Genomic DNA, 27,867 nt, shown 5'->3' with positions numbered 1-27,867 from the left:
CCCACTAGACATTATCCCTGACCAACCCTGCCTCATCCACTAAACCTACAACCTCCTAGCTGTACGTACAATTTCAAGACGACTCAGCGATCACTGCCTATTGCCTGTTACCGACCAACGGCTCCTTGCGGTAATACGATCCGACACTTGCTCCGTCATGCTCTACTCGATATCAAATCGCTCCTAAAAACTTCTGCGAGCCAGGCCTTGTCTAATCGACTGGCCCGGGCTACCCTGGCAAGGACTAACTTGACCCATCCCAGTCCAGCTATGAGGATGCCCTCGGTCATTCCTCTTACTACATGCTTACTTCCTCACCATATTAATCAAGCATGCTCCGTTCAAAAAAATCAAGAACCCAAGAAACAGATTATACGGCCCCTTGGTTCACTCCAAGACCTGACTGCCTCGACCAGCTACAACAAACTCCTGCTCGGCGACTGCCACATAGCACCCGAAGAGCCCCCTGCGATATTGCAACTGTTCAGGGAAGCCAGGACCAATACACGCAGTCAGTCAGGTAAAGACAAGGCCCAGCTTTTTCAAGCAGAAATATCGCATCCTGTACGCTCTAACTCCAAAAGTTTTCTGGGATACTGTTAAACGTCCTGGAGAAACAAGAGCACCTCTCCAGCTGCCCCTGCACTGAGGCTAAGGAACACGGTCACCACCGATAAACCACGTTGATAATCCGACAGACTTCAACAAGCATCCTTCTCAATGGCTGGCATGCTCTTCCTGGCGACTCACCTTGGCCAACAGCCTCCTACACTACCATCTCGTTTCAACACGCCGCACCTCCTTCGCAGCATCTAGTATGACTCTACCACCACAGTTCGACAACCACGAGGTATAGCCTCATGACACCGTACTTGGACCCACCGGTTCTCTGATCCACCGAGACCACCACAGCCGTCTGAGTCAGGTTGTCAGCGAGTTTCATCTCAGGAAGGGATCATTGCACGATCGTCGTCCGCACCTTCACAGCCTAACGATAAAAACATTCCAAACCAGAACCGTGATTGACGGCGTCGCGTGAAAACTGAAAGCAACCCACTCGCAACTTATTCTACACGGCAGGCAAGGGGTGTAGTACTCGAGACGCTATGTACGACGACACTACAAACAGTTGTACCGGCAATATTACTCCGCACAGGCAATCAAACAAGGCCTAGTGTGCTCAAGTTTAACAGGAGAGCACCTATCCAAACGGAGTTACCGTCAAATTCAACAAGGCTCAGACAGACAAAGAGTGTTGTAATTGTGCAGGGTATCTCACAGTCAATCCGGCATACAATAAAGAATAAACCCCAGACCCGTCGAGGACCAGGATGTCTGCTCCATGACAGGCCTAAAAACTTGTTTGCCCGCTTTGAGGAGCATCACAGTGCCACTGAGCACGGCCCCTACCCAAACCTCGGGCTCTCTCCTTCACTGTCAGCCGAGTTTGAGTAGGAACATTTTAGTGCTTACCCTCGCAAGAGTCTGGCCCAGGCCAGACCCGGCATGGTCAACCAGCCGCGTCCTCTAAGAGCATGCGCAGACCCAGCATGGCCTGTGTGTTTACGGACACTCTTCAATCAAATCCTTATCCCAGTCTGCTGTTCCCCACATGTTCAAGAGGGCCCACCATTGGGTTCCTGTTCCCAAGAAAGCTAGGTAACTGAGCTAACGACTTACCGCACACGTGACATCTTACTTTCCGGGCATCTTTATGAAGTGTCTTTAAGAGTAGTCCAAGGACCATATTCCTCTCCACCCTACCGGACACCCACGACCCACTCCAATTGCTTACCCGACCCAATAGTGTTCACAACAGAGCGACGCACCTCCGACCACACCGCTACACTGCACACTGCCGCCTAACCCATAGGGACGAGAGGACCATACTCCAATTGCTCGAACGAAGGCTGGTATTCATCGACCTCTACCAGCTTCAGCACAATTTTACACACCACTCACGTAACCCTCCAAACTCGTCATCAAGCTTCCGCAGACCTGCGCCGTCTCGGACCATATGCGAGCCAACTGGTGTCTGGACTTCCTGACGGCGCCCCCAGGTGGTGAGGGTAGGTACAACTCTCCACCTCCAGCATACCTCACACTGGGGACCCCACAAGGGTGCGTTCTGAGCCCTCTCCTGTACATGCCCTGTTCACCCACTGAACTCGCGTGTGTCCAATACAGCCCAACGCCTCGCAACCTCATAGTATCATTCAAGTGTTCCGCGGATGACACTTAGCAAGAGTTAGGCTTGAATCTACCAACCACGACGAGGAGGCGACCCTAAGAGGAGGACGTGTGAGGGCCCTGGCAGGTATTCGCTGCAGCTGTACATAGTCCATCTGTAAACTACCCACCCAATTTACCTACCTCACCCCCCATACTGCTTTTATTTATTTACTTTTCTGCTCTTTTGCACACCAGTACCAATATCTCTTCTTGCACATGATCATCTGATGATTTATCACTCCAGTGTTAATCTGCTAAATTGTAATTATTCGATTTATTGCCTACCTCATGCCTTTTGCACACATTGTATATAGATTCTCTTTTTTTCTACCATGTTATTGACTTATTTATTGTTTACTCCATGTGTAACTCTGTGTTGTCTGTTCACACTGCTATGCTTTATCTTGGCCAGGTCGCAGTTGCAAATGAGAACTTGTTCTCAACTAGCCTACCTGGTTAAATAAAGGTGAAATAAAAAAATAATTTTTTTTTTTATGATGGACTGATTGTGCAGATAAAGTCAGACCACATTTTATCACCTTAAAGCATTCTGATGTTGACGTCACATTCTGTTGTGTTAAACCAGTGGTGTAGTGGAAGGCACCTTTTTTATTTTGCACGGGCATTTACCCACCTATCATGGAAAAATGCATTGAAACTATAAGGATCATTACTTTATTCACCATGAACGACAATCAGCGTTAACCCAACCATTATTATTTACTAATACATCCCTGTGTGTAACCATGCATGACTAGTGGGTGGCTGAGGTAATTTTGTGTACTGTACAGTGCATTCAGAAAMTATTAAGTATTAAAGTTACAGCTTTATTCTAAAATTGATTACATAAAAAACTTCTTATCAACCTACACAAAATACCCCATAATGACAAAGCAAAAACAGGTTTTTAGAAATTTGTGCAAATACATCTGAAATACCTTATTTACATAAGAATTCAGATCCTTTGCTATGAGACTCTCTGGAGAGACCTGAAAATAGCTGTGCAGTGACACTCCCCATTCAACCTGACAGCGCTTGAGAGGATCTGCAGAGAAGAATGGGAGAATGTTCCTAAATACATGTGTCAAATCAAAACGAGTCAAATTGTTTTAGCACTTACCGTGAAATGCTTATTTACAAGCCCTTAGCCAAAAATGCAGTTCAAGAAATAGAGTTGAGAAAATATTTACTAAATATACTAAAGTAAAAAATTWAATAAAAAGTAACACAATAACATAACAATAACGAGGCTATATACAAGGGGTGCCGGTACCGAGTCAATGTGCAGGGGAACAGGTTAGTTGAGGTAATTTGGACATGTAGGTAGGGGTAAAGTGACTACGCATAGARAATAAACAGCGCAAAGCAGCTGGGGGGTATATGTAAATAGTCCGGTGGCCATTTGATTAATTGTTCAGGAGTCTTATGGCTTTGGGGTAGACGCTGTAAAGGAGCGTTTTGGACCTAGACTTGGCGGTCCMGTACCGCTTGCTGTGCAGTAGCAGAGAGAACAGTCTATGACTTGGGTGACTGGAGTCTTTGACAATTTTTTGGGCCTTCCTCTGACACCGCCTAGTATATTGGTCCTGGATGGCAGGAAGCTTGGCCCAAGTGATGTACTGGGCCGTACGCATTACCCTTTCTAGTGCCTTACAGTTGGATGCCGAGCAGTTGTCATACCAGGCAGTGATGCAACCGGTCAGGATGCTCTCGATGGTGCAGCTGTATAACTTTTTGAGGATCTGGGGACACATACCAGATCTTTTTAGTCTCCTGAGGGGGAAAAGGTTTTGTCTTGCCCTCTTCACGACTYTCTTGGTGTGTTTGGACCATGATAGTTTGTGGACACCAAGGAACTTAACTCTTGACCTGCTCCACTACAGCTCCGTCYATGAGAATTGTGGCGCGCTCAGCACTCCTTTTCCTGTAGTRCACAATCATCTCCTTAGTCTTGATCATGTTGAGGGAGAGGTTGTTGTCCTGGGACCACACGGCCAGGTCTCTGATCTCCCTATGTGCTGTCTCGTCGTTGTTGGTGATCAGGCCTACCACTGTTGTGTCATCAGCAAACTTAACGATGGTGTTGAAGTTGTGCTTGCCCACGCAGTCATGGGTGAACAGGGAGTACAGAAGGGGACTAAGCACGCACAGTAGTGGACTTAGCCCCACTATTGAGGATCAGCGTGGCAGATGTGTTGTTACCTACCCTTACCATCTGGGGTTGGCCCGTCATGAAGTCCAGGATCCAGTTTTAGAGGGAGGTGTTTAGTCCCAGGGTCATTAGCTTAGTGATTAGCTTTGTGGGCACTATGGTGTTGAACACTGAGCTGTAGTCAATGAGCAGTATTATCACATATGTGTTCTATTTGTCCAGGTGTGAAAGGGCAGTGTGGAGTGTGATGGAGATTGGTCATCTGTGGATCTGTTGGAGTGGTATGCGAATTGGAGTGGGTCTAGGGTTTCTGGGTTGATGGTGTTGATGTGAGCCATGACCAACCATTCAAAGCACTTCATGGCTACCGACGTGCTAGGGGACGGTAGTCATTTAGGCAGGTTACCTTCACTTTCTTGGGCACAGGGACTATGGTGGTCTGCTTGAAACATGMAGGATATTACAGACTCMGTCAGGGAGAGGTTGAAAATGTCAGTGAAGACACTTGCCAGTTGGTCAGCGCATGCTCTGAGTATATGTCCTGGCAATCCATCTGGCCCCGCGGCCTTTTGAATGTTGACCTGTTTAATGGTCTTGCTCACATCGGCTACGGAGAGTGTGATCACACAGTTGTCCGGAACAGCTGGTGCTCTCGTGCATGCTTCAGTGTTGCTTGACTCYAAGCGAGCATAAAAGGCATTTAGCTCGTCTGGTAGGCTCGCGTCACTGGGCAGCTCACGGCCCTGCCACATCCGATGAGCACCAGCTGCCACATCCGATGAGCGTCAGAGCCAGTGTWGTAGGATTCAATCTTAGTCCTGTATTGACCCTTTGCCTTTTTATGGTTCATCTGAGGGCATAGCGGGATTTCTTATAAGCGTCTGGATTAGTGTCCCGGTGCTTGAAAGCGGCAGCTCGATGCGGATGTTGCCTGCTTTCCATGGCATTGTCGATGAACTTATTAATGAAGCCAGTGACTGATGTGCTATACTCCTCAACGCCATTGGATGAATCACGGAACATACCAGTCTGTGCTAGCAAAACAGTCCTGTAGCTTAACATCCGCCTCATCTGACTACTTCCGTATCGAGTGAGTCACTGGTACTTCCTGCTTTAGTTTTTTGCTTGTAAGCAGGAATGCTAAAATGTCTAAAAACCTATTTTGCTTTGTCATTACAGGCTCTAACTATTGGTTAGAGCCTGTAAGTAAGCATTTCACCTGTTGTATTCGGCGCACGTGACAAATAAACTTTGATTTGATTTGATTTGTATTGTGTGTAGATTGATGAGGGAAAAAACAATTTAATCAATTTTAGAATAAGGCTAAATAAGGCTACATAACAAAATGTGGAAAAAGTGAAGGGGTCTGAATACTTTCCAAATGCACTGTATATGTTATGTCACTCAGCCTTAAAACCACACACTAAAAGTAATCAGTGGAGTGCTACTACTCTCACAACTAAGGGATGTTTACCGGCATACAGAATTCAGTTTAGCAGAGTAACACGATTACACAGCCACACTTCCAAGGGGTTTTTAGAAAACAACTTGAGCATGGCTTTGGCAGGTCTAGGGTTTGCCTTTAATTTGGGTCTTCTTTAGAAAGCTGAGCACTCTGATCATAACTGTAGACACTGGTTATACCTGTAGAGTTCTCTGGTAGATATGGAATGACATTGAGCATGAAAGGAGAAAAGAGAAAATAACAGCAAAGAATTGTATCTCAGTGCTTTGAGTCATATTGATTTATGTCCACTTTCAAAAGGGAATGCAAACAGAGCATTGTTTTGGCAATGTTAACATATGTATCCCATGCCAATAAAGCCCCTTGAATTGAATTGAATTGAGAGAGAGAGAGCGAGAGAGAGAGAGAGAGAGAGAGAGAGAGAGAGAGAGAGAGAGAGAGCATGAAAAGAGAATATAACAGTAGAGTTGTGTCATGTTGTCACGCCCTGACCTTAGAGAGCCTTTTTATTTCTCTATTTGGTTAGGTCAGGGTGTGATTTGGGTGGGCATTCTAATTTTCTATTTCTTTGTTGGCCGGGTATGGTTCCCAATCAGAGGCAGCTGTCTATCGTTGTCTCTGATTGGGAATCATACTTAGGCAGCCTGTTTTCCACCCTAGTTTGTGGGATCTTGTTTTTGCACAGTTGCCGTATAGCCCTGCAGAACTTTACGTTKGTTTAAATTTCGTTGTTTTGTCGGTGTTTCAGTATTGAATTATCATGAACACTTTCCACGCTGCACTTTGGTCTCATTCATTCAACGACGAGCGTAACACATGTCCACTTACAAAATGGAATACGGTCACAATTTATTTGGATAGTCCATCTGTAGATGCTCTACTACAGTGGTGGAAAGTACTTTAGTAAAAATACTTTAAAGTACTACTTAAGTAGTTATTTGGGGTATCTGTACTTTTCTTTACTATTTATATTTTTGACAACTTTTACTTTTACTTCACTACATTCCTAAAGTCAATAATGTACTTTTTACTCCATACATTTCTCCTGACACCCAAAAGTACTTGTTACATTTTGAATGGCTAGCAGGACAAGAAAATTGTCAAATTCATGCACTTATCAAAAGGTCATCCCTGTTGTCTCTGATCTGACGGACTCACTAAACACAAATGCTTCATTTTGTAAATGATGTCTGAATATTAGAGTGCCCCTGGCTATCCGCAAACAAACAAAACAAGAAAATGGTGCCATCGGGTTTGCTTAATTTTACTCAAGTAGTATTTTACTGGGTGACTTTCACTTTCACTTGAATTATATTCTATTAKGGTATTTTTGCTTTTACTCAAGTATGATAATTGGGTACTTTTTCCACAACTGACAAACTATCTGTTGATAAGCAACTGCTTGCTACGGTTATGGTCAGGTTTAGGGTAAGGGTTGGGGTTACGTTTAGGGTTAGGATAAATGTTACTGATAGTTTGTAGATAATCTGTAGAGGATCCAAATGAAGTGTTACCGGGAATACAAACAGATCGAGAGAAAGAGAAAGAGAAAGAGAGAGAGAGAGAGATTAACATTCATACTTAGCATTGATTGATTTTCAAGAGGCTTTTGGGGTTACACAAATTAGAGTGGGCTTTGACTTAGTCATACTGGTGGTTGATTTGACAAGAGTTCTTATATTGGAAAAACAGGACCCATTATGATTAAATGAGGTTCATATCAATGTCATCCATAAGAATTATGTTTTTCATTTCTCAGCTAGCTACCCAAATAGAATAATCATGTGTAAACGGTGTTCTATACAGTGTCTTGTGAATGGCTCATGGCCAAATATTCCTCAACGTGCAGTGAGGGTTACACTGTCACACATAGCAAAGCAACGGGAGAGAGAGAGAGTGAGAGTGGAGAGAGGGAGAGAGAGAGAGTGAAGAGGGAGAGAGAGAGAAAGGGAGAGAGAGAGAGAAAGAAGAGGGGAACAGAGAGAGCTGGAGAGAGAAGGGTGAGAATCAGAGAGAGGAGGATGGAGCAGAGTGAGAGAGAGGAGAGAGAGAGAGAGAGAGAGAGAGAGAGAGAGGAGAGATGAGAGACAAAGAAAAGAGAAGAGAGAGAGGGAGAGAGAGAGAAGAGAGAGAGAGAGAGAGGAAGATTCTGTAGGAAGAGGGAAAATGGGGGGAGATAAGTCTGCACAGAGTTGCGGGCATGTTTAGTGGGTGAGGAGGCGGAGACATAAGGAAATAGGAACTATACAACACCCGGGTGGGGGAGGGGCAGGGGTGGACGCGGTACGCGGGGCGGGGATGGGTCGGGCGGGATGCCGAGGCGGGGGGCAAGGGCCGGAGGGACCGCGATGCGAGGAGGCGGGTGAGTGAGACGAGGAAGGACAGAGCTGAGAGGCAAAGGTATAAGAAAAAAAGAGAATGAAGAGGGAGATACCAGGATAAATTACAGGGGCCATTTCATTATGTGGGAACGATGCTGGCAAAGGAACCAGAGAAGAAGAAATGGAGGTGAGTAGGTGAAGGAACCAACATAACAAGAACACCGCGCCCGCCACAAAAACAAATAGGAGAGGAAGAGGAGAGGAGAGGAGAAGAGAGAGAGGATATGGAGAGAGAGAGTGAGAGATAAAAAAGCCTTTGACTCAATTTGGCATGAGGGTCTGCTATAAAAAATCGATGGAAAGTGGTGTTGGGGGAAAAACATGCAACATTATAAAATCGATGTACACAAACAACAAGTGTGCGGTTAAAATTGGCAAAACACACAAACATTTCTTTCCACAGGGCCGGGGGGTGAGACAGGAATGCTGCTTAAGCCCCACCCTCTTTAACATATATATCAARGAATTGGCGAGGGCACTAGAACAGTCTGCAGCACCCGGCCTCACCCTACTAGAATCTGAAGTCAAATGCCTACTGTTTGCTGATGATCTGGTGCTTCTGTCACCAACCAAGAAGGGCATACAGCAGCACCTAGATCTTCTGCACAGATTCTGTCAGACCTGGGCCCTGACAGTAAACTCTGGGTACTACGTAAAACACCAAATAATGCATCCAGAGCAGAACTAGGCCGATACCCGCTAATTATCAAAATCCAGAAAAGAGCTGTTAAACTCTACAACCACCTAAAACGAAGTGATTCACAACAGTGGTAGGCGTGATCACCGACAATGACGAGACAGCCTATAGGGAGGAGGTCAGAGACCTGGCCGGGTGGTGCCAGAATAACAACCTATCCCTCAACGTAACCAAGACTAAGGAGAGGATTGTGGACTACAGGTAAAGGAGGACCGAGCACGCCCCCATTCTCATCGACGGGGCTGTAGTGGAGCAGGTTGAGAGCTTCAAGTTCCTTGGTGTCCACATCAACAACAAACTAGAATGGTCCAAACACACCAAGACAGTCGTGAAGAGGGCACAACAAAGCCTATTTCCCCTCAGGAGACTGAAAAGATTTGGCATGGGTCCTGAGATCCTCAAAAGGTTCTACAGCTGRAACATCGAGAGCATCCTGACCGGTTACATCACTGCCTGGTACGGCAATTGCTCGGCCTCCGACCGCAAGGCACTACAGAGGGTAGTGCGTACGGCCCAGTACATCACTGGGGCTAAGCTGCCTGCCATCCAGGACCTCTACACCAGGCGGTGTCAGAGGAAGGCCCTAAAAATTGTCAAAGACCCCAGCCTCCACAGTCATAGACTGTTCTCTCTACTACCGCATGGCAAGCGATACCGGAGTGCCATATCTAGGACAAAAAGGCTTCTCAACAGTTTTTACCCCCAAGCCATAAGACTCCTGAACAGGTAATCAAATGGCTACCCGGACTAGTTGCATTGTGTGCCCCCCCAACCCCTTTTTTTTACGCTGCTGCTACTCTCTGTTTATCATATATGCATAGTCACTTTAACTATACATTCATGTACATACTACCTCAATTGGGCCGACCAACCAGTGCTCCCGCACATTGGCTAACCGMGCTATCTGCATTGTGTCCCGCCACCCGCCACCCGCCAACCCCTCTTTTACGCTACTGCTACTCTGTTCATCATATATGCATAGTCACTTTAACCATATCTACATGTACATACTACCTCAATCAGCCCGACTAACCGGTGTCTGTACGTAGCCTCGCTAGTTTAATAGCCTCGCTACTGTATATAGCCTGTCTTTTTACTGTTGTTTAATTTCTTTACTTACCTATTGTTTACCTAATACCTTTTTGGCACTATTGGTTAGAGCCTGTAAGTAAGCATTTAACTGTAAGGTCTACACCTGTTGTATTCGGTGCACGTGACTAGTAAACTTTGATTTGATTCCCAAACCTTCCATAACAAAGCCATCACCTCCAGAGAGATGAACCTTGAGAAGAGTCCCCACAGAGCCCCAAGACAGCAACACATTTAGACCCAACCAAATCATGAGAAAACAAAAAGATAACTACTTGACACATTGGAAAGAATTAACAAAAAAACGGCGAAAACTAGGATGCTATTTGGCCCTAAACAGAGAGTACACAGTGGCAGAATACCTGACCACCGTGACTGACCCAAAATTAAAGAAAGCTTTGACTATGTACAGACTCAGTGGGCATGGCCTTGCTATTGAGAAAGGCCGCTGAAGGCAGACCTGGCTCTCAAGAGAAGACAGGTTATGTGCACACAGCCCACAAAATGAGGTGGAAACTGAGCGGCACTTCCTAATCTCCTGCCAAATGTATGACCATATTAGAGACACATATTTCCCTCAGATCCACAAAGAAATCGAAAACAAATCTAATTTTGAATAACTCCCATGTTTACTGGGTGAAATACCAGAAAGAGAAAGGTGGATAGAGGCAATATAAGAGACAGAGAGGTGGATAGAGGCAGAGTGAGAGAGAGAGACAGAGTGAGAGAGGAGGAGAGAGGCAGAGTGAGAGAGAGAGGTGGAGAGAGGCAGAGTGAGAGACGGAGAGGTGGAGAGAGGCAGAGTGAGAGACAAAGAGGTGTAGAGAGGCAGAGTGAGAGATGGAGACGTGTGTTGAGGCCAGAGTGAGAGAGAGGATTGGATAGACAAATGAGGAGAGGGGATATAGCAGTAAGTGGAGACAGATGAGGTTGAGTAGAGGGAGAGTGAGAGAGCCCAGAGTGAGAGGATTGAGTGTGGAGAGCGGCGAGTGAGAGAAGGGCCAGGTGAGAGATGAGGTTGATAGACGGCAAGAGTGAGAAGAGTCAGAGAATGTTCTGAGAGAGTGCAGATTGTGATGAGAAGTTGGGTTGATAGAGGAGAGTGATGAGCAGAGAGGTTGATTTGAGCAGAGTTGGAGAGCGAGTTGGATTGAGAGAGGGTGGAGAAGAGGTTCTAGTAGGGAGAAGAGTAAGAGCAAGTGGAGAGAGGCAGAGTGAGAGGACAGAGAGGGTTGGATAGAGGCAGAGTGAGAGGAGACAGAAAAAAAATAGAAAGTCTATAGAGAACGTGGAGTAGAGACCATATAGGAAGTGGAGAGAAGGATGGAGAGAGAGGTGGTAAATGATAATGCAGGTAAAAGAGTTTTCTTGTTCTGCATTAGGCGAGAGGCTTAGTTTGCAGTTTAGAGCAGGATCCGCATGGCGTATGGCGCGGATGTGTATTTGAGAGGTGTTTGTTGTGTTGTATATGTGTGGTGTGTGTCCGTGTTTATGTGTGGTGTGTGTGTGTGTGTGTGTGTGTGTGTGTGTGTGTGTGTGGTGTGTGTGTTGTGGTGTGTGTTGTGTGTGTGTGTGTGTGTGTGTGTGTGTGTGTGGTGTGTGTGTGTGTTTGTGATTGTGCTGTGGTGTTGTGTGTGTGTTGTGTGGCACGAGGGGCAAGTGCTGCAGCTGCTGCCAAAGGTCCATTTAAGAGATACTCGTTTTTAACAGCCAAGTGACACAACAAGGAGAGCCAGAACAGCTTGAAAAACAACATCTCTAACCCACTGCCATCGCCTCCCAGGGCATCCAAACCCCCTGGATTCCAGCCAGGTCACCTTGATATAAGTCAGTCTGCATTAGATGTCTGAGGATGTTAAACAGGTTGCGAAATGTTGCAAGTTCGAATCCAGCAATAGAAAGTTGTTTTTGAGATTTTTGGTGCCAAAGGTTGCAAGTTCAAATCCAACGATAGAAAGTTGTTTTATAGGTTTTTGTTGTTAGGGAAACATCTGCTTCTGGTGCCAAAGGTTGCAAGTTCGATACCAGCGATGGAAAGTTGTTTTTGAGATTTTTGTTTAAGCCTATCCTAAACCTTAACCCTTATCTCAACCATTTGGAGTTAAATCCTAAATATAACCCTAACCTTAAAAATTCAGACTTAGTGCCTACATTTAACCTTAAACACTTTGAAATTTGATGTTTGGAACAACTTTGAAATCTGACGTTTCAGAAACATGGATGAACGTCTAATTCTGACGTGAGACTGTGAGAGCTTGTTGATTCAGTACACCAACCATTCATCTGTGGGTACCTGACTGTATACAGCAACATTCATCATTGCCTTTTTGGCAAGATAGTGACAAGTGGGCTAAACAGAAACTCTGGCACCCAGTCCCGTGTAAGGTGATCTGTAAAGCTCTGCAGTAATCATCAACACTTTGCAAGAACAATGAATAAACAACTATTTCGACTGGAGGTACAGCTTTTACTTTAGCTGGTGTGGTTGTAAAATCCTCCATRTCTTCAAAGCAACAAGCCCAAAGTGTAGATATGGATTATTTAATACATTGTATGCTTTTTCATACAATGGACTTTTCCATCTCAATTTGATATTGAATCAGAGTACTTTGCTAGTGTCACGGTCACCTTGCACTCAACTCTCCTTCTTTTGAGTTTGCATCGAGCAACGTATGACATACTGTACATTAGCTAGGTTTCCATCCCAATTGGTGACAGATTTTCATGCTAATATTCTAAAATCAGCATATAAAGAAAATATGTACATTTTCCCACCAGTGCTAACACCAAACGGACTTGTTGCGGATAAAAATCAGTGCGTGATGACGTAGTGCACACAAGTTGTACTCATTCACTTAAGTTTTCATGTACCGAAAAAAAMATCTAAAGTTCAATGTGTTTCCATCTAATTTTCAACTCTACTGAAAGTTTTATCACAAAAACGTTTCCGGTAAATAGCAAATGTGCCTACTCTGGCACGACCGCTCGAGTCAACAGCTCGCAGATATAGTGCGGGTAGGCTGTTTGGGTAGGTTAGTCTACATGATGAGATTATTTTGAAGAAGAGAGAGAATGTGTTTATTTGTCAAACGGCAGTCGAGCATCGATCATCATGTCACCAGAATCAGACCTTCCATATTTATTGGAAAGGAGCATCATCATTTCTTCATTCTGTAGATTAATAAACTGCATGCTTTCCCGAGTCCTAGTGGGAGGACCACACACCATGTCACTGTGTGACTCCAACTTTACTTCGATATGACGGTTATTTAATAAACATTTGCGCATAATGACGTTTCCACCGCCATTTCTCACATAAGGAATTTTACAGACACAAAAAATTCCCACCATGTTCCCACCAATTGTACTGAAACTTTCTGTTTCCATCAAAGCTGTTATGATTGTTTTTTTTTATATGGTAGAACTTTCCTCAAGGTAAAACTGTGGATGGAAACGTGGTTACTGTAGGCAACAAGTGTTTTGCCATTGTGTTACTTTGACAACATTCGTGACTATATAACAATAAAAAGCATATTTGTTACTGTCTTTTACAAGGAAACAGAKGTCAGTACTTACACTTTGCCATTGACTGTTGACCTCACATATTAAGTTGACATGGGTTATTGCATTAACATGTCATCAATTAAAAATGAACTCCGTTTGAACCTCCTTCTGTCTGTCTTGTCCTCTGCAGCTCACAAATCCCTCTCTGACACAAAAATAATACATCTGCCTTATTTGAACTTGCTGAACTTGCTTCTTGCTCAATGTGTGCATCATGTTAGTTCAGATTCCTATTCCTGATTCCAAAGACCTATTACTTAACACTGCAAGGCAAGAGGGGAAGAGTGTACAACTTTCATGTTTGTGTTCTGAGTTCTGATTCTGAGCCTGTTTACAAATGATGCTGAATCCCTATAGAAAGGGATTATCTACAGTATGTACCTTAAAGGCTCTACACAGTCTATGCAACGGATCTGCAACGGATCTGACGGAGGCTCGTTTGTATAGCTCTCTACGTAGGTCTACGAACTTTTGTGCTACTGAATTTTTGCAACACGATGCAAACGGAGCTCCGTTCGTGTAGACTGTGAAATCACTGTGGAGAGCCCTTTAGACTCAGTGTAGAGAGGAGAACGTGTGTTGGCTAAGCAGTGTGTTATTGAACACAGTTCTGCTTACGGATCAGTTTGCATGCAAGAAGCTAAACATATTTGTGTTGTATTTCATTCTGTTCTTGGCTGAAATCGGACAAATGTGATGTGTCATGACTATTAAGCTTCCTCACTCCACAGTAAATTCTCAGATTATGGAAATATTTTATGCCATGATATATTGTTGATAACTACATTTACACCATGTTGAATTCTGAATTTTAGTCTTCATGCAAAGTTATTTAGACTCTCTCCACCTGTGGAATAAACTTTGATGGAATTTTAGACCATAAAGAAGAGAGAAGAGACAAGTACAACATCCGGGTGTCAGATCTCTGATAATGATATTAAGGAGACCTCTGTAAACCCTGCTACTCTACTCCAGTCATTACAGTACATTATCCTGTTCTATCAATAAACTCTCAAGGAGAACTAACAACCAGCAGAGACTTTCACTCCATGCACCTGTCCCTGTTGTGAGGGCAGATGCTCAAGGACAATTAAAAAAGAAAATGTTTAGCCCCAAAGCAGCTTTTAAACCCAAGCCAGTCGGGGTCTAAACAAGAACAAACTTCAACAGACCTCTCCTTATTTAAACTACCCCTAAACACAGTTGTTGGCACCGCCTGCTAGTCTGCCACTATTCATTGGCACAGCAAGCACATAGCCATTACCGCATGGTCCAGAAATAGTCGGTAACACTTTACTTGACACCTAGTCTCATAACACATTATGACACGGTCATAGCCATGTCATAATATGTCATAACAGCTGGCATTTGTCATAACCTGTCATAATATGGTCAAAACACTGTCATGACCCATATATATATATATATATATATATATATATATTTGTATATATATATTTACACCTGGAGTGACATATATTGCTATATTTTATGGCTGGTTATGACACCTACATAAGAGTGTCAAAACCCCCATTTATTCAAATGTATTTTTTGCCTGCGAAGAAGTTTCCTTTTGTTTGAAAGTTTGTTTCTTAAGTCCTTTGCTATTGTTGTAATGAATTCTTTACAGTCATGTTTTTTTCCCATCATATTTTAAATAACTTGCATGAAATACACTTTACGACACTGTCAAGAAGCATTATGACCATCCTGTGTCACTTTACTTGGACTAAGAAAATACACTTTATGACACTGTCAAGAAGCATTATGACCATCCTGTGACACTTTACTTGGACTAAGAAAATATATGTTTATGTAAGACGTCAGTCAAAAAGATTTTGTCTTGTCTATCTGCTCCTGCATTCATCCCAGTCATCAGCAACAGAGCATTGGGTTAGGCATCATTTAATATGGTATATTTCAGAAAAATGTCATATAACATATACATACTGTTGACAAGTATGCTATAGTGGAATGGAATGTCTTGCCTTGTGTGGTAGGTTATGTGGGTTTTGACACTCTTATGTAGGTGTCATAATCAGCCATAACGTAATGCAATATATGTCACAACAGGTTTAAATATATGTGTCATGACAGTGTTTGGACCATATTAGTGGCGTAGAGCTCTAAGGCAGTGCATCTCAGTGCTAGAGGCGTCACTACAGACCCTGGTTCGCTTCCAGGCTGTATCAKAACCGGCCGTGATTGGGAGTCCCATAGTGCGGCGCACAATTGGCCCACCGTCGTCCGGGTTAGGGTTCGGCCGGGGTAGGCCGTCATTGTAAATAAGAATTTGTTCTCAACTGACTTGCCTAGTTAAATAAAATAAAAATATATATTATGTTATATTATGACATATTAAGACATGGTTATGACTGTGTCATAACACGTTATGATGCTGGGTGTCAAGGGAAGTGTTACCAAATAGTCATTCACTTTGCTGTTCATGAAAGTACTCTAACACTGCTAAAGAGGTTGGCCATGATTATAAACTGTTACTGATTGTAATGGTAGGCTATGCAAGATTATTGTCTATTAATAAGAGTTCCATAACTATGGTCCCAAACTGCTGACCCTGTGTCTCAGTGAGTGGCAGTGCATTCCCCCCATGCTGACTCTGATGAATTGCAACGATCACTTCTACACTTGAATACTCTTGAGTCCTTAAAGGGTTCTTCAGCTGTCCCCATAGGATAACCCTTTGGAGAACACTTTTGGGTTCCATGTAGAACCCTCTGTGTAAAGTGTTCTATAGTACATGGAACCAAAAAGGGTTCTACATGGAACTGAAAAGGGTGTATAGTTGAGGAAAGCTTGAGCATCAATTAAGTAATTGTGTTATAGTCACATTCATCCCAGATATAGCTACTGTATGAAAACCCCCAACTCACTCCACTGATCTCATGTGCCCTTCCTCTACACCTCAGGCCATCCTGCCTGATAGGATTGGACAGACTGGGCAGCAGCAGCACCCTTTGGTTCCCCTGGTGTAAATATCCAGACAAACTGGGTCTGAGCCAAGTCTGCTGTCTGCCTGCCCGATCCCTCCTCTTCTATCCTCAACCATTTCTCCCACTGCGCCCGTCATCACGTCTAAGATCACTATTCGGAATCAAATCAAATCAAATGTTATTTGTCACATGCGCTGAATACAACAGGTGTAGTCGACCTTTACAGTCAAATGCTTACTTACAAGCCCTTAACCAATAATGCGGTTTTAAGAAAATACCTTAACAACGTAAGAGATAAAAATAACAAATTATTAAAGAGCAGCAGTAAAATAACAATAGCCTGCTCCATCAGTGCTCAGACTGTCCGCAATAGGCTGAGAGATCCTGGACTGAGGGCTTGTAGGCCTGTTGTAAGACAGGTCCTCACCAGACATCACCGGCAACAACGTTGCCTATGGGCACAAACCCACCGTCGCTGGACCAGACAGGACTGGCAAAAAGTGCTCTTCACTGACAAGTCGCAGTTTTGTCTCACCAGGGGTGATGGTCGGGATTCACATTTATCGTCAAAGGAATGAGCGTTACACTGAGGCCTGTACTCGGGAGCGGAATTGATTTGGAGGTGGAGGGTCCGTCATGGTCTGGGYCTGTGTGTCACAGCATCATTGGACTGAGCTTGTTGTCATTGTAGGCAATCTCGACGCTGTGCGTTACAGGGAAGACATCCTCCTCCCTCATGTGGTACCCTTCCTGCAGGCTCATCCTGACATGACCCTCCAGCATGACAATGCCACCAGCCATACTGCTCCTTCTGTGCGTGATTTCCTGCAAGACAGGAATGTCAGTGTTCTGCCATGGCTATCGAAGAGCCCGGATCTCAATCCCATTGAGCACGTCTGGGACCTGTTGGATCGGAGGATGAGGGCTAGGGCCATTCCCCCCCAGAAATGTCAGGGAACTTGCAGGTGCCTTGGTGGAAGGGTGGGGTAACATCTCACAGCAAGAACTGGCAAATCTGGTGCAGTTCATGAGGAGGAGATGCACTGCATTACTTAAAGCAGCTGGTGGCCACACCAGATACTGACTGTTACTTTTGATTTTGACCCCCCCTTTGTTCAGGGACACATTATTCCATTTCTGTTAGTCACATGTCTGGGAAACTTGTTCAGTTTATGTCTCAGTTGTTGAGTCTTGTTATGTTCATACAAATATTTACACATGTTAAGTTTGCTGAAAATAAACGCAGTTGACAGTGAGAGGATATTTTTTTGTTGTTGCTGAGTTTAGGTAGATCATCACTCGTTGAACCAGGGGATTCYAGCACCTGCAGCAACACAGGGTGTGTGAACAACCATCTTATTGAATCAGATACTGAATCAGATACTGATGAAAAGCAATGTGCATGGTTCATTAGGGTTATTTTGTAATCTCTCTTCATTTATATGTAGGTGAAGTGGAGGCTGGGCATTCAGGTAATGGTCCTTGCAAATCCCAAATTCTTGGGACGTCCATACCCCATTGAAATTTAAAATGGTTAAGGTAATGGTTAAGGTTAGGGTTAGGGTTAGGTAAGGGTTATGGTTATGGATAAGATTAAGATAAGGGTAGGGGTTAAGGTTAGATTTTAGGGTAGGGATGTCCCAAGGATCCCAGATAGCACTAACCTTCAGGTAACACAGCCAGGGTTCTTAAACCACTGAACTGTGAGAAGTGGGGGCTATTGGAGAGAATATGAATAGGATCATATTGATATATTACAATACCTTAACATGCTGACCAGACCTGYCACGTCGCGTGAGCGAGCGTCGCAAAATAAATTTAGAAATCTATGTTATTCAATTATTGCCCCCACACTGCTCGCGCGCACCAACGAGCGTCTGCGTTGGTGCGCTGACGCAGATCGCGCTGAAAGTCCTGCCTCTCCCATCTCCTCATTGGTTTATAGAAGCAGGTACCCACGTGCCATCTCCTAATTGGTTATACCCACGTGGGTGATTGAAAGACTAAATGTTTTGCCGGTTGTCGTGGTAAAAGTGTAGATGCCAATCACCATATAATTTCAAAGATGAAAAAGCCTGGAAGGAGGAGAGATGACTAGAAACGATTCGGTTGACCGTTTTCTGTGTGGATTAATTGGTGGAGTAGAGAACCTTGTGCAGTTCAGGTAAAATAACAACTCAKTGTTTATATCCCAGGACAAATTAGCTAGCAACAGCAAGCTACCTAAATAGGACAAATTAGCTAGCAAGTGCAAACTAACTAGCTAAATTGCCATACATGTTTAATGCTTTTCGACCTGTCCCCAAATRAATGTCATTGGTTCAGAGTTTGTTTTGATATTTTAACCTGCGTGTCGTGATCGCGTTTGGTGTAGGGGGACAAAATACATTTATGCACGATAGCGCACGATGGCGCATGCGCGCAGCCGGTTTGGGTTCCGTTAGGATATGCCGTGAAGACACTAATGCCAATGTAGCAGGCTCTAAGAGATGTCATCAGCATTGAACAGCAGAATAATAATAAACCATAAGCAGTCTATTTAGCCTCATACTCAACAGTACATTAAGTCTCTCTTCCATTTTCTCTCTCTCGTTCTCTTTTTAATTATATTTCTTTCTCTCTTTCTCTTTCTCTTTCTCTTTCTCTTTCTTTCTCTCTCTCTCTTTCTCTCTTTCTTTCTCTCTCTCTCCCCTTTTCTCTTTGTGGTGTGGGACTGTGTAACCTTCACTGCAAATTGAAGAGGATTTGGCACACCTCCAGCCCCCATACTTTTTAATAAATAAAGCACCAGCATGACTAAATCAAAGCCCACTCTAATTTCTTCATCCCTCTAATGACAGGGCCCATTTCACCTCTTTATGGTTACATGTTAGCTTGTCCCTCTCATTGCCCTTCTTCTCCTCTCCATCTCTCCATCTCTATGTCCATCTCCAGCCCCCAACTCTACTCAACCACCAACATAAGTACAGCCCACTCAACCCATCTAACCTGTTCARAGTCATGTCACTGTATCTCCCCCAGCCGTCAACTCAACAACCAAAAGGACTAAAAGCCCASTTTAATTTACATGAAACCTCAGGAGCCTTCATCTATCTCCAACATGTCAGAAATGTACATCTAGAGACACTGTAAAAAACACTTATTACAAATAATAATTATATCTAGGTATCTACTTTCAAAACTAATGCAAACAGCTCCCAGCCCTCAACTCAAGTCAACCAACATTTCCAGCCTAAAGCCCACTGTAATTTATCAGACATCACAGAGGCCTTCTTCACTCTATATTTCCAACATGTCTTTCAAAATGGAGAGGCTAAGAGGCACTTTTGGCTAATGTACATTGCAGATAGTATAGTCCACTGATTACACATAATAACTGTAGGTAGCTAGCTACCTTCAGAATCAAGTAAAAAATAACAGTCCCCAGCCCCCAACTCAACTCAACCAACAAAATGACTAATCACAGTCAGAGGCCTCCAGCAATCTCCAATCTCCAACTTGTCTTTCAATATGGAGAGGATAAGAGGTTTTCAGGCCTTCATTGTAAATACAAATTTGTTCTTTATTGACTCGCCTGGATAAATAAAGGTTAAATAAATAAACAAAAGGTACTTTTGGTTATTGTAGTTACGACGGAGGGATAGGAGGAAAGCATTTGTTTGATTGGATGATAATCCTCCATAGTCAGAGTGAAGGACTATCCTGCTATATTTAAGCCCTATTCCAGAATATGATATAGCTTTACTCACAGGGGGTGAGGGGGATAAACACTGAGGTGGGAGAGAAAGCCGCCGGCCCTCATGCGTATGGGACCTGGACCTTCTCCATGGGGAAGCTGTGATCAGGGGTGGGGGGCAAGTGTCACATCTGCTTTGAGATGTAACGTACGGTTCTGTCAGGAGACAATAGTGCACGGAAGGCCACCTCCACCTTTTTATACCGACTAATATTGGACCAGGTCTCTCTTGAAAAAGAGATTCTCAGTAGAAAAAGAGAACTCTAGATGAGACTAGACTGGATAAATAAAGGTTAATATTATGGATGGGGTGGTGTCAGTGATCCAGTCAGCTTATCAAAGGTCAGAGTAGGTGTTTCAATAAAGCTGTACATGTAAGTTAGACCTGGATTTGGCAACCCACTCCTCACCCTACACCTTGTCGTACTATGAAGCTATTGAGCTGCCATGTGGTGCTTACTACAATACATTTTAATTAACATATCACTCTGTCTTTTTTAACACATTCAGTGGATCTCTTCTTGCACATAGCGGCCAGGGTGGGGAATGATGGGAGTCTACATAGATAGGACCTTATTTTGGGATAGAGGAACACAACCACACAAGGTTAGGAGGTGGGCACACAACAAATAGTATTTTGGCCTTTTGGACCAGTGATTTGGGTGTACATTGACAGGTTTGTGGGAAGGGTAGAGTATAGGTTTTATACTGTAGATAACAGCACATGTTGGACCATGGCATCACACGGGGGGGAATGTGGAGTCGCTGGGTTTAGTATTACTTCCACAGGTTCATAGGTAGGGTATAGCAAAGAAGGGTTTATAGGTATGGTATAGGAAGGGGTTCATAGGTAGGGTATAGGAAATAGTTTATAGGTAGGATATAGGAAAGGGTTTATTGGGTAGGGTATAGGAAAGGATTTATAGGTAGATCATCGTTGGACCAGGGGATGACAGCGGGAGGGGTGTGGCTGATGGAATACAACCAAGGAATCACATAGAGGAGTTGGGAGTATGTAGGAAGGAGACTGACCTGCTCTGTGAGCCTTTTAGTCCGTAGGAAGAAGCCCAGCAGGCATCCTATGACCACAGCCAACACAGACAGAATGAGGAGTCCATTCTGTTTGCACACCCCCTTCACCCTCACCCACACTGCATCCAGAGCCACAACCATCACAAATCCCTAGTCTTTCCCAGTCCACGCTGTATCAGCAGCAACCCATAGAAAAGCACTGACCCAACCCAGGATGGAAGAGGGTGAAAAGAGAGGGAACGAGAACGAAAGAGAGAGAAGAGGACAGAAAATAAGAATGGGAACGGATGAGATGGGCAATTCTTGATCTCCTTTCACGCTCCAGGTTTAAAGATACTTTTGGACCGTCCGAATGGGCGTCCCTCTCTCCTTTCTGCCTGGTGATCTGTGCTGGACTAAGGAGATCAACACACTTTCCAGGCATCCCCTCCCTTTCTCTTCCACCCATCCCATCATACCCAACCCTCCCTTCCATCCATCCCCTTTCTGCTCTGCCCCACCCATCCATCAAGAGACACAGCCCTCCCCTCCAGCCCTCTATTCCCAGCCCTCCCATCACTCCCTCTCTGCCTCCCATGCCTGCATCCACTCCCTCTTTTCCCCTCCAATCATCAGAGTTCCAGCCCTCTCCTCTATCCCTCCATCCCCACACTGTGACCAGCCCATCCAGCCCCTCCTCAGCCCAGCCTGTGACGCCGCCAGGGGTCTGTGAGAGTGTGACAGCTGGCAGTATTGTTCTGAGGGTTAACATCAGAAATCCTCTTACAGAGACACCGTATTTAAAGGGAGCTGAAGGCTGGATTAAAGATCCAGCAACAATTGGACAAGGAAGGTTACCTGCAAGTTTATCACATAGAGATCATAGATGGCGTCCTTTCAGCCTGTTGAATTAAGCTAATGGATGGAAAGGAAAAAAAGTCCACTGACTACACTAATCCTAACAGTATCTGGGCGATTCCAAGGGAAAGTCAACCTGAGCACGCCGCCCAGAAAGTTAGTAATTTCTAAATTAAACCACATTCAGAACTTTGTATCATCATGATGATGTGGCCGGTGACACTTTGCTTTATGAACATCCAATATCTTGAAAACTTGACTGCTGCGATGCAAAACATTTTAGGGCAGTATTAACAGTGCACTAATGAAAAAAGTACCAAAATATAGATTTGGAGTGAATTATCTGTATCACAACCGGCCGTGATTGGGAGTCCCATAGGCCCACAATTGACCCGGTGTCGTCCGGGTTAGCGTTTGGCCGGGGTAAGCCGTCATTGTAAATAAGAATTTGTTCTTAAACTGACTTGCCTAGTTAAAAAAAAAWAATAATAATAATAACTTTGATTGGAGATATTATATGATGATGTAACCTTTGGCAAGCTAAGTACTGCAGCAAAATATGCAAGTAGTAGATGGAAATAAAAGTAATGAAAGGTAACATACAGMGCCTTCAGAAAGTATTCACACCCCTTGACTTTTTCCACATTTTGTTGTGTTTACGGCCTGAATTTAAAATTGATTACATTTAGATTTTGTGTCACTGGCCAACACACAATACCCCATAATTCCGTAAGTGAAATTATGTTTTTAGAAATGTTTAGAAATYAATTACAAATAAAAAGCTGTATTGTCTGGAGTCAATAAATATTCAACCTCTTTGTTATGGCAAGCCTAAATAAGTWCAGGAGTAAACATTTGCTTATCAAGTAACATAATGAGTTGCAAGGACTCACTCTGTGTGCAATAATAGAGTTTAACATGCATTTTGAATGACTACCTCATCTGTGTACCCCACACATACAATTATCTGTAAGGTAATTCAGTCCTGCAGTGAATTTCAAATACAGATTCAAGCACAAAGACCAGGGAGGTTTTCCAGTGCCTCGCAAAGAAGGGCACCGATTGGTAGATGGTTAAAAATACAAAAAGCAGACATTGAATATCCCTTCGAGCAAGGTGAAATTATTAATTAAACTTTTGATGGTGTGTCAATACACCCAGTCACTACAAAGAAACAGGGATTTCACCATGACGCCAATAGTGATTTTAAAACAGTTACAAGCTTAATTAATGGCTTTGATAGGAGAAAACAGAGGATGGATCACCAACACAGTAGTTACTCCCCAATAATAACCTAAATGACAGAGTGAAAAGAAGTCTGTACAGAATAAAAATATTCCCAAACATGCATCCTGTTTGCAATAAGGAACTAAGATAAAACTGTAAAAAATGTGGCATAGAAATGAACTTTATGTCCTGAATACAGAAGTGTTATGTTTGGGCAAATCCAACATATTGAGTACCACTAGTCATATTTTCAAGCATGGGGGTGGCTGCACCTTGTTATGGGTATGGTTGTCATCCGCAAGGACTAGGGAGTGTTTTGGGAGATAAAAATAAATGGAATAGATCTAAGCACAGGCAAAATCCTAGAGGATAACCTGTTTCGGACTGCTTTCCAACAATGCGAGACAAATTCCCCTTTCAGCAGGTGAAATATACAGTTGCTTACCAAGACGAAATTGAATGTTCCTGAGTGGCCTAGTTAGTTTTGAATTAAATCGATTTGGAAATCTATGGAAATACTTGAAAAATGTCTTCAAGCAGACCAATGATCAACAACCAACTTGACAGAGCTTGAAGAAAAAAAAAAWATATATATATTGCACAATCCAGGTGTGCAAAGCCCTTAGACACCCAGAAAGACTCACAGCTGTAATTGCTGCCAAAGGTGATTCTAGCATGTATTGACTCAGGGTTGTGAATACTTATGTAAATGAGATATTCCTGTATTGCATTTTCAATAAATTAGCAAACATTTCTAAAAACATGTTTTCACTTTGTCATTATGGGGTATTGTGTGTAGATGGTTGAGAAAAAAAATATTTAATCCATTTTGAATTCAGGCTGTAACAACAAAACAAGGAAAAAAGTCAAGGGGTATGAATACTTTCTGAAAGTTTTGATTTGATTTATTAGGATCCCCATTAGCCGATGCCAGTCAATGCCAATGGCGACAGCTAGTATTACTGTGGTCTGACACAACGAAAAAGACATTACAGACAAAAGATTTTACAATTTACATACATTGAACCCGTGTGTGGTGTTCATGTTTTTGTTATTCACCCAATGTTCGCACAAATTTTATATACAGTATTTTATGGAAATGAGAAATGGCCACATTGAATACAAATTAAGGCCAGTCCACACACAACATGAGGGACAGAGTTTTACTGTGTGTGTGTAGCAAATGTATTTCTTGCACTTCATGCATGTGTACTGTGTCTTCGTGTCCTTCTTGGGTTCACACACATCGCAGCGCTTCTTCTTGTGGCTACTGGCTGCAATCTAGATCTAGATGATGAAAACACTTAGTTCAGGAATTTTACTCACATCTCACTCACTCACATATATAATTATATCCTCCTGATTCCTGCTTACAAGCAAAAATTAAAGCAGGAAGCACCAGTGACTCAGTCTATAAAAAGTGGTCAGATGAAGCAGATGCTAAACTACAGGACTGTTTTGCTATCACAGACTGGAATATGTTCCGGGATTCTTCCGATTGCATTGAGGAGTACCCCACATCAGTCTCTGGCTTCAACAATAAGTGCATTGATGACGTCGTCCCCACAGTGACCAGACGTACATACCCGAACCAGAAGCCATGGATTACAGGCAACATCTGCACTGAGCTAAAGGGTAGAGCTGCCGCTTTCAAGTAGCGGGACTCTAACCCGGAAGCTTATAAGAAATCCTGCTATCCCCTCAGACGAACCAACAGGCAAAGCGCTGCTGGGCCAGACGGATTACCAGGATGTGTGCTCCGGGCATGTGCTGACCAATTGGCAGGTTTCTTCACTGACATTTTTAACATGTCCCTGATTGAGTCTGTAATACCAACCTTCTTCAAGCAGACCACCATAGTCCCTGTGCCCAAGGGCACTAAGGTAACTTGCCTAAAGGACTACATTTGTAGCACTCACGACTGTAGCAATGAAGTGCTTTGAAAGGCTGGTAATGGCTCACATTACCACCATTATCCCAGAAACCCTAGACCCACTCCAATTTGTATACTGCTCAAACAGATCCACAGATGATGCAATCTCTATTGCACTAAACACTGCCCTTTCCCACCTGGACAAAAGGAACACCTACGTGAGAATGCAATTCATTGACTACAGCTCAGCGTTCAACACCATAGTGCCCTCATCACTAAGCTAAGGATCCTGGGACTGAACACCTCCCTCTGCAACTGGATCCTGGACTTCCTGACTGGCCGCCACCCCAAGTGGTGAGGGTAGGTAGCAACACATCTGCCACGCTGATCCTCAACACCGGAGCCCCTCAGGGGTGCGTGGTGAGTCCCCCCATGTACTCCCTGTTCAGCCACAACTGGATGGCCAGGCATGACTCCAACACCATCATTAAGTTTGCAGACGACACACCAGTGGTAGGCCTGATCACCGACAATGACGTGACAGCCTATAGGGAGGAGGTCAGAGACCTGGGCTGGTGGTGCCAGATTAGCAACCTATCCCTCAACGCAATCAAGACAAAAGAGATGATTGTGAACTACAGGAAAAGGAGGACCGAGTACGCCCCCATTCTCATCTATGGGGCTGTAGTGCGGCAGGTTGAGAGCTTCAAGTTCCTTGGTGTCCACATCACCAACAAACTAGAATGGTCCGAACACACCCAGACAGTCATGAAGAGCACACAACAATTTTCTGGATGGTGTCTGTGATGAACAGTTCAAAAGAAGACTTTATGTCCTGCATATCCGCGTCGGCCCTGGTTGTATCCTTATCACATTGGCAGCCATGTGGGTTGGCTCATTCCTTGGGCAAGAAGACCATTAAATTTGTTTGACGTCCAAATTTCTCCTCCTGCAGCCTGCTGATGAGCTGGTTGCTGATGGGCTGGTCCTGGGGCTGTCTGAAGGTCAATCTCATCCTCTTCTTCCAACTCACTGTCAGATTTCGAATTGACAGAGACATMATCCTCATATTTGGATAATGATTCATCTTCTAAAGTAAAAGACGCTCCTTCCACACTAGCTTCTCTCTCTGCAAAATAAAGGCCCTCTAAGCAGAGATTATTTTTGCCATACTGATTGATTGTGGTAAGGAGCCACACATGCAAAGCTATTTATTTGTTGTGTCACTCCTACTGATTTTTTTTTTTATACAATGTATCGAAATAATCAGTGACAAATGAAAATGTGTTGTTTTACATGCTCTTCACAGAAAATGAGCTAAGGCCAATGAGTCTCAAGTTGAAAAAAATTATTAATTGTCTCATTTTTCTTTTAGTAAACTTTGAAAATGGGTCCCACAGAACCGAACACAAACACAAGGGTTACAAACATGAACATGTCAGTACACACACAACAAGTAGGTCACATGGGGGAGAGGCATTGTGCTGTGGGGTGTTGCTTTATTTGTTTTTTGAAACCAGGTTCGCTGTTCACTTGCGGTGTATAAGATGGAAGGGAGTTCCATGCACTTATGGCTTTGTATAATACTGTACGTTTCCTTAAATTMGTTCTGGACCTGTGGACTGTGAAAAGACCCCGGGTGGCATGTCTGGTGGGGTAAGTGTGTGTGTCAGTGCTGTGTGTAAGTTGACTATGTAAACAATTTGGAATTTCCAACACATTAATGTGTCTTATAAAAACAAGAAGTGACACAGTCAGTCTTTCCTCAACTCTTAGCAAAGAGAGACCGGCATGCATAGGATTGATATTAGCCGTCTGATTACAATGAAGAGCAAGACTTGCCACTCTGTTCTGGGCCAGCTGCAGCTTAATTAAGTTTTTATTTGCAGAACTTGACCATATGATTGGATAATAATCAAGGTAAGAGAAACTAGAGCCTGCAGGACTTGCTTTGTGGAGCGTGGTGTCAAAAACGCAGAGCATCTTTTTATTATGGACAGACCTCTCCCCATCATTTCAACCATTGAATCTGTATGTTTTGAGTTAACAATTTAAAGTAACAACAAGTAATTTAGTCTCCTCAACTTTCATCACCATTCATTACCAGATTCAGCTGAGGTCTAGAACTTAGGGAATGATTTGTACCAAATACAATACTTTTAGTTTTAGAGATGTTCAGGAGCAGTTTATTACTGGCCACCCATTCCAAAACTGACTTGACTGCAACTCTTTGTTAAGGGTTTCAGTGACTTCATTAGCTGTGGTTGCTGATGCGTATATGGTTGAATTGTCAGCATACATGGACACACATGCTCTGTTTAATGCCATTGGCAGGTCATTGGTAAAAATAGAAAAGAGTAGAAGGCCTAGAGAGCTGTCCTGCGGTAACACCACACTTTACATGTTTGACATTAGAGAAGCTTCCATTAAAGAAAACTCTCTGAGTTCTATTAGATAATAGCTCTGAATCCACAATATGACAGGGGTCAAAAAGCCATAACACATATGTTTTCTCAACATCAGGTTACGGTCAATAATATCAAAGGCTGCACTGATATCTAACAGTAAAGCTTCCACAGTCTTCTTATTATCAATTTCTTTCAACCAATCATCAGTCATATATGTGTCAGT

The 27,867-nt window shown here is 43.5% G+C and overlaps 1 protein-coding gene across 1 annotated transcript in view; it reads right to left on the bottom strand.

The window, feature by feature from the left end:
- The window catches only part of LOC111975472 (excitatory amino acid transporter 5-like), a 110,049-nt gene extending 88,401 nt beyond the window's left edge, over window positions 1-21,648 (bottom strand). The window contains 2 exon segments of the mRNA XM_024147557.2: window positions 794-801; window positions 21,300-21,648. Coding sequence (XP_024003325.1) covers window positions 794-801; window positions 21,300-21,440 — 149 coding nt within the window. The 5' untranslated portion in view covers window positions 21,441-21,648.
- Window positions 21,649-27,867: the final 6,219 nt, after the last annotated feature.

This window comes from Salvelinus sp. IW2-2015, linkage group LG16 (assembly GCF_002910315.2).
Source record: "Salvelinus sp. IW2-2015 linkage group LG16, ASM291031v2, whole genome shotgun sequence".
In the NCBI taxonomy this organism is placed as follows: Eukaryota; Metazoa; Chordata; class Actinopteri; order Salmoniformes; family Salmonidae; genus Salvelinus; species Salvelinus sp. IW2-2015.
Note: the sequence above shows the minus strand (reverse complement) of the source record. Positions and strands in the feature narration are given on the sequence as shown.